The 7,139-nt window shown below is 64.9% G+C and overlaps 1 protein-coding gene across 1 annotated transcript; it reads left to right on the top strand.

Annotated features, from left to right (window-relative positions):
* The first annotated feature begins 336 nt into the window (after positions 1-336).
* On the top strand, positions 337-6,139 carry ZFTA (zinc finger translocation associated). The gene is made up of 5 exons (XM_052661890.1): positions 337-487; positions 2,619-3,116; positions 3,663-4,064; positions 4,438-4,986; positions 5,152-6,139. The coding sequence occupies exons 1-5, from the start codon at positions 337-339 to the stop codon at positions 5,622-5,624; spliced, it is 2,073 nt and encodes a 690-aa protein (XP_052517850.1). The 3' UTR covers positions 5,625-6,139.
* The last annotated feature ends 1,000 nt before the right edge of the window (positions 6,140-7,139 follow it).

Here is a 7,139-nt window from a genome sequence, read left to right as displayed (position 1 = left end):
AACGTCCGCGGCGAGCGCCGGATACGGAGCCTCGGTCGGGCTCTTAGCCTCCCGACGCTCCCCCCAGCCCCCCGCGAGCTGGCAGGAGGAAATAGCGCGCGGCCCCTTTAAATTTACCCAGGAGCCCTTAAAGGAGCCCCAGGGGCCCCAGACAGGAATCCCCACCCCGGTCCAGCCCGCGCCGCCGAGCGAGCCGCCTGCCGTCCGTGCTGCCGGCCGCCCTGTGCATGCGCCCCGCGCCCCGGGGCCCCGCGCACCGAGCGCCGCGCGCCGGCCGCCGCCGGCCCCGCGGCCCCGCGCCCTGCCGCCCCGGGGCCCCGCGCCGCAGCGCAGCGCATGGAGCCTGGCGGGGACCACCGGAGCCGGAGCGGCGGCGGCGGCGGCGGCGGCAGGGGCGGCCCCGGGCCAGCAGCGGCCTCGGCACGGGGCCGACGGCTGCCGCCCGCCGGATCGAGCGGCAGCGCGGAACCCGAGGAGGACGACGGCGGTAAGAGCTGGCTGGGGCCGGCGGCTCGGGCGGGGGCCCCGGCGTGGGGGAGGGGAGGGCTGCGGCTCCGGGCTCCGGGCCCCTCTTCGCCGCCGAACAAAGCGGGGGACGCGGGCAGGGCGGGCGGGGGCGCCACCTGGCGGGCGCGGATTGTGGCTGCAGCGCCAGCGGCGGAGCCCCCCGCCCAGCTCCCGGGCTTGGCCTGCGGGGCTCGGGCGGATCCCCTCCCCCTTAAAGGGCCCCGCGGCCCCCGCCACGGAGGCCGAGCTGGAGGGGCCCCAAAGGACCAGGCCTGGCGCCGCGGGGCGCGCGCTCTAGGCTGTTGGGACTTGCGTCCCCCGTCCCTTTCTCTTTCAGACTCCCAGGTGGTCTCCCTTAACCGGCTGTCTCTTAAAAAGTCTGCCCAGACCTTGGGTCCCTTTCCGGGGCTTCCCTCCAGAAGAACTGAGCTGGGGACTCCGCTGCTCTAAGTTGGGCTGTCTTCTCCTCTGGGGCCTCGCCTAGAGAAGGGCACCTTTTTTCTTTTTTCCCTATGTTCTCCCTGGAAGAGAGCATGGGTTGCGCCTCTTGGGGACCTATCAGTACCTTCCCCACGGGCGGGCAGTTTTTAAAGAGATGGGCTCGCCCACAATGGCATTCACTTCCCTTGTATCCGCGCGTTACCCCTCCCATCTTTTCAGAAATTTTGCCACAATTTGTCAGCTATAGCGGGACCAGCCAGTCCTCCCCGTTTGCTCTCAAAGGAGGCTGTTTCTCTATGCGGGGTCAACGGCTCAAGAGCCCTGAAGCTTTCGTCCAGGCTCTGGAGCTTCACCCCTCATGCCAGAGCTCCCCTCCTAGAAATTCCCCATCCCCTTTTGTTTTTAAAGACTCCCAGCTCCTCCCCTTTTTTCGGCTCTTAAAGGGCCAGTCCACCTTAGACTAACAGATCCGGCGCTGGAAGGATGCTGAGAGACCCGCTAGCTATCCAGTGCCTTGGCAGACAAAGACACTCAGGCCCAGAGAGCGGACATCACCTACCAAAGGTCACAGAGCAAGTTACCAGTGAAGCCCGGAGTCAAACCCAGGTTTCTGACTCTGAAACTAGCGCTTTCTTTTTCTTCTATGTACTTAAAACCAAACAAAAACCAAACAGGGTGACAGGAGCCCCCTCTGATCCTGGCTTTTGTTTTCCATACGGTGAGTTTCTCTGCTGGGAGGGTGACCACACCTGTCTATTTAGCCTATTTGGCCAGGAGACCCTTTTCTAAATGAAATACGGTCCAAACTGTAGGGAAAGTGGGAGGGACTGCTCAGGGTCTCTGTTTGGCAAAAGGGGACACCACTGGGTTGGTGGCCTCTCCACTGCCTGCCCGCTGATTGCTGGGCAGTGGCCAGCTCCGGGCCAGAGCGAAAAATAAATCCCCAGAAAGACTTAATGGATTCCAGTGGGTGGTGGCCACTGCCTGCTGCAGTATCTTCAGTAGCCACTCTGGTGGCCCTCCTGCCAGCCCCTTCCAGTCATCAGCTCTCCCAGACTCTAGTCCTAAAAACTCCTTTCTCTGGAGGTGCTGACAGCTTTATCATGGGGTTCCTTAATTTGGGGACCTGACAGTGCTTAGTACCCCTTAAAATGGGCCTCTTAGGAGGGTGTATTTGAGGCATTATTGCAGAAAGGGAAAAAGATCATCTTTGGGTGGGGCCCTCCGGGCTGGGGCCTCGGGCGGTGGGTCCTGTGTGCAGACAGATGCCCCCTTTGTTCTCTGGCCCGGCTGCCCGCTCTGCTCTGGCTATAACCGCCGCAGCAGGCTGCTGCCCTGGCTTTACCCGGACAGTGCTCATCCAGAAGGGGTGCCTTGCCGAACCTGCTGCCTCCTTGGCCTTCACGTTCGTTTTTTGAAAAAAATTAGAGCTGTGCCCTGCATTCTTTTGTTCCTGATCCTCTCTTAAAGGGGTCTCACTCTTTGTAAAGGACCAATGTTTTGACTCCCTGCTCTGCCACCTCCCTTTGACTGCTCTTGCAGTCCCTTTCCTGCCCCTGAACAGACCTCTCGCCCACCTCCATTCTCTTGCAAAATGGAAGCCCTAGGTTCTTTCCCTGGAAATCTTAGAGATTGAGAAACTGTCTCCCTTTCCCCCCCCTCCTCTTCAGGGCAAGATCTTCAGCTGGAAGGGGGTGCCTTAGGGTCCTGGGGGAGTGCCCCCCTGCCCTCCTCCAGGGCCAGGGGACCAGCATCTTCAGGCAGGAAATACTCAGACCACTGTGAGGCCCGGGCCTCGAGGCCTGGAAAAAGCCGCATTCCTGGCCGTGACCATCGTCGCTACTACCATGACCACTGGCGGCTGGAGTACCTGATGGACTTCAACCCTGCCCGGCACGGCATGGTGTGCATGGTGTGCGGCAGCTCCCTGGCCACCCTCAAGCTCAGCACCATCAAGCGACACATCCGTCAAAAGCACCCTTACTCCCTGCACTGGAGTCCCCGGGAGAAGGAAGTCATCAGCAACAGCTGGGATGCCCACTTGGGGCTGGGGGCCTGCGGAGAGGCCGAGGGGCTGGGGGCCCAGGGGCCTGAGGAGGAGGAGGACGACGAGGAGGAGGAGGAGGAGGAAGGGGCTGGCCTCCAGGCTAGCCTGCCCAAGGGCCCAGGTAATGTCCGACTTGGGGAAGCTGGGGCCTAGGTGGTGGATGGGGCCAGGTGGGGCCAGCCCGGGCTTCCTAGCCAACTAGCTGGTTTCCTGGAGCAAGCTACTGCTCCTTTTTGGGGTGAGCTCTGCTTATTGGACAGCAGTGGGTGAGGGACCGTGGGAGAAGATCTCCAGTATCATAGACAGTTTTGACATTCTGTAGTTTTAGAAGGATCCAGGGAGTGGAGGCTGGAGAGAGGCCTGGGAGCGGAGGGTACTGGAAAGGTATGACAGTGAAGTTTAGGGAAGGGGCTAGAATCTGGACCTGGGGGGAACTGGAGAATCTGGACCTGGGGGGGAGTCGGGTCGGGCTGAGGGTTTGTGTGCAGGCGGATTAGGAAATGAAGGAGTTAAGACATGAGGGGAGAGGAAGGGAAGGGCAAAGGTTAGGCACAGGGCTCAGAGTCAGAGTGAGGGAGAGGCCTGTGGCTGGAGGTCCTGGCTGTGGTGGGGGGGCTCTCCCAGAGGGCCAGCATCTCAGTCCCTTCCCTCCCTCCAACCCTTTCAGGCAAAGCCCCAGCTGGTGGGGGCAGCCGGCGCCAGAGGCGAGGGGGCCCAGGGGCACCCCGGGCTCGGCGTGGGTGCCTCTCTGCCTCCCGGAGGGCTGGGGGCAGCAGGGGGCTGGGTGCCCGGCGGCTGGAGCGGAGGCTGAAGGAGTCCCTGCAGAACTGGTTCCGGGCAGAGTGTCTCATGGACTATGACCCGCGGGGGAACCGGCTGGTGTGCATGGCCTGTGGCCGGGCACTGCCCAGCTTGCAGCTGGATGACATCCGTGCCCACGTGCTGGAGGTGCACCCCAGCTGCCTGGGGCTCCGTGGCCCCCAGCGCAGGGACCCCCAGCGTAGCGCCCTGCTGCAGGCCTGGGGTGGCCAGCCGGAGGCGCTGTCTGAGCTCACCCAGTCCCCACCAGGTGCGAGGCCCCTCCCATGGCCAGGACCCCTTCATATAAGGGCTGCAAAGTGAGGTCTGTGGCCAAAACTGGGAGGGACTCATCTCTCCCTGACTCCACATAGATACACACACACGCCCCTCCCCCTACATAGACACCCACACCTCCCAGACACAAACACACACACACAGGTTCTGGTTGGGGGGGACTCATCTCTACTCCCCCAACATAGACACACACACACCCCCCTGACGCCACCCCCATAGACACGCACACAGATTCTGGTGGGGCTTCTAGCTTAGGGCTGGGATGAGCAGCAAGGGACCCCCTCTTCGTGGGTAAGGGCAACCCAGCCAGCAAGCTGAGCCCCTCTCCCTCACCCCTTCCCCAACAGACGATGACCTCGTCCCCCAGGACCTGACCAGCAAGAGCCGGGACCCGGCCCCCGCTGCTGGAGCCCAGTCCTCTCAGGATCTCAGCCCCCCAGACGTAAAGGAAGAGGCTGGCTGGGTCCCTGAGAGGGTGCCCGGGCCGGCAGGGGAGGAGGAGCCGGAGGGCGAGAGGGTGGGGGCCCCTGGCCGATCTGCGCGGGGCCGCGACCCCCGCCGCCACTGCCCGGAGCGCTGGCGGCTGGAGTACCTCCTGGAGCTGGACGGCGGCCGGCGCGGCCTGGTGTGCTTGGCGTGCGGGGGCGCGCTGGCCTCGCTCAAGATGAGCACCATCAAGCGGCACATCCGCCGGCGCCACCCGGGCTCGGCGCGCCTGGGCGGGCCAGTCGGGGCCCTCATCGCCCAGGAGTGGAGCGAGGCCGCCCACCTGCTGGCCCTGGGGCTGCCCTGCCCGGAATCGCCCGGGGACCCCGCCGCCCCCAGCACAGCCGCAGCCTCCGAGGAGGGGGGAGGGGCAGAGGAGGAGCAGCCAGAGGAGGAGGAGGAGTGGTGGGGTGAGCTGGGTCAGAGCAGGTGGAGAGGGAGAGGGGCTAGGGGTAGAAGGCGGGTGGGCACAGTGGAAGGTCGAAGGGGAGACGGGAGGCTGGCAGCACCGGAGGGCACGGGTGGGAGGGTCACGAGGCCGGGACGCTCCAGCGTGGTCCTTTGTTCCGTCCTAGGCGACGTCCCGCTCTCCCCCGGGGAACCGTCGGAGCGGCAGGCGGAGGAAGAGGAGGACGACGAGGACGGCCCGGATCCCGGGGCGCTCGCCTTCCCTCCGCCGCCGCCGCCGCCGCCGCCGCCGCCGCCCCCCCCACCTCCTCCGCCCCGCAGCCGAGAGCAGCGGCGGAACTACCAGCCGCGCTGGCGGGGCGAGTACCTGATGGACTACGACGGCAGCCGGCGCGGCCTGGTGTGCATGGTGTGCGGGGGCGCGCTGGCCACGCTCAAGGTCAGCACCATCAAGCGGCACATCCTGCAGGTGCACCCCTTCTCCATGGACTTCACGCCCGAGGAACGCCAGACCATCCTGGAGGCCTACGAGGAGGCGGCGCTGCGCTGCTACGGTCACGAGGGCTTCGGGCCGCCCGCCCCGGCGGCGCCGCGCGACGGCGGCGCGGACCTCAAGGCGGGCGCCGTGTGTCGGGCGTAGATCACTCAAGGGGGAGGGCGGCGGTGCCGAGCCGGCTCCCCGGTTCCCCGCGGCCCTGGCTGCTGCCCACCCCCGCTGGCCGGGCAGGGTGGAGACTCGGGACTGGGGTGGGGTGGCGGGTTCAAGCTAGTGCGGTCGCCGCGGGAAGCGCGCTCTCCTCGCTCAAGGCGGCGAGTTCCTGGGAAGCCTCAGTCTGTGCACGGAGAATTTTCGGCCCCCGGTCGCACCCCGCCAGGCCAGGCTTGGGTGGGCGGGGCGCCGTCAGTATTAGGGTCCCAAGTGGGTGTAGCGGAGGGGGTGCAGAAGGGACGCGCCGGTCCCTTTTCCTTGGCTGGGGGGCGCCCAGGTTTCACAGAGGCACGCCGGCAGGCACGGCTCTCGGGGGTCGGGGCCGGCCCCCAGCCGTTCGTTACTGGCGGTCGCGGCTGCTCCGTGGCCTGGACTGCGGACGAGGGCCTTCCTCGGGGGAGGGGCAGTGGGGCCTGGGAGCCAGCCGGCCCGCGGGCGGGCGGGCGGGGCCAATCCCGAGCCCCGCCCACGGGGCGGGCTCTGTGCGGGCCGCCCCACCCTCCTTCCCTGCCACGGGCCCTTGCCACGCCCGCCGGCGCCGCGATCTTGTAAAGGGATTAGCACTTTGCTCGCCTGCTCCGAAGGTTTCCCTGTACCCCTAAGCTCAGTCAGGCGCGCCTGCTTCAAGCGCCCTCAGTCCGAGTCCGGGACACTGGAGGTCCCGGCAGTTGGCGTTCTGTTCCCGTCCCCTCCCTGCCCCCTCCCCCTTTTGTACACCGTGGACGTGCCACCCATTCGCAGCCCTCTGGGCCTGGGGCCGGGCCTCGGCCTTCCTTTCTCTCCTCTCCGCGGCAGAGCCAGGCCGCGAGGGGCCGGGAACGGGCCCCGCGATCTCCCAGGCAGGTCCGAGAGGGATGTGTACATTCATTCTCCTGTGGAGAACAGGTGGCCCCGGGATCAGGCCCATTTTGCTCTTTGTATTTTATTTTGAAACTGTATTTAATGCTTTTATATGAGAGGGGGAGGGGCGGGAAGAGAGCTGTCCGTCACCCTTATGTGCAAATGTCTTATTTATTATGCGTGTATCAGAGATAAGCTGTGAGGTGGTGGAGGAAGGACCTAAAGGTAGGAGAGAGGAGGCGCGGACGGGAGGACCCCAAACATCATAGACTAATGTGTGCCTCATCAGGTTCCTCCGAGGAGTCTCTAGTAACCCACTGGTGCTCTTCACATAGCCCGGCCGGTTCCTTTGGTCTTCAAGGCTGAGTGGGGAGATCAGCGGGTGGGGGACTTCTGGGCTGGGTCTGGAGGGGTAGCGGCTCTGGCAGCCGCCTCTGTGGATGGGAAAGCAGAGAGCAGAGAAGAAAGCCTTTCTTATCTCAGTGCTCCCAGGCCAGAGCCCAAGGTTCAAGTGCCTCAGGCCCAGTCCCCTTGACTTCTGATTGGGAATTGAATTTTATACCACGGATTTTATAGCATTTTTTTATATAACTCAAGATTGTCTGA

Source organism: Budorcas taxicolor, chromosome 25 (assembly GCF_023091745.1).
Source record: "Budorcas taxicolor isolate Tak-1 chromosome 25, Takin1.1, whole genome shotgun sequence".
NCBI classification, from domain to species: domain Eukaryota; kingdom Metazoa; phylum Chordata; class Mammalia; order Artiodactyla; family Bovidae; genus Budorcas; species Budorcas taxicolor.
This window is presented reverse-complemented; position numbering and strand designations above follow the sequence as displayed.

Bases quoted from the DNA above. Each gene is read 5' to 3' on its own strand.
- ZFTA (XM_052661890.1), top strand. From the start codon at position 337: ATGGAGCCTGGCGGGGACCACCGGAGCCGGAGCGGCGGCGGCGGCGGC. The intron at 488-2,618 runs GTAAGAGCTGGC...CCTCCTCTTCAG, and splicing joins ACCCGAGGAGGACGACGGCG to GGCAAGATCTTCAGCTGGAA. The intron at 4,987-5,151 runs GTGAGCTGGGTC...GTTCCGTCCTAG, and splicing joins GGAGGAGGAGGAGTGGTGGG to GCGACGTCCCGCTCTCCCCC.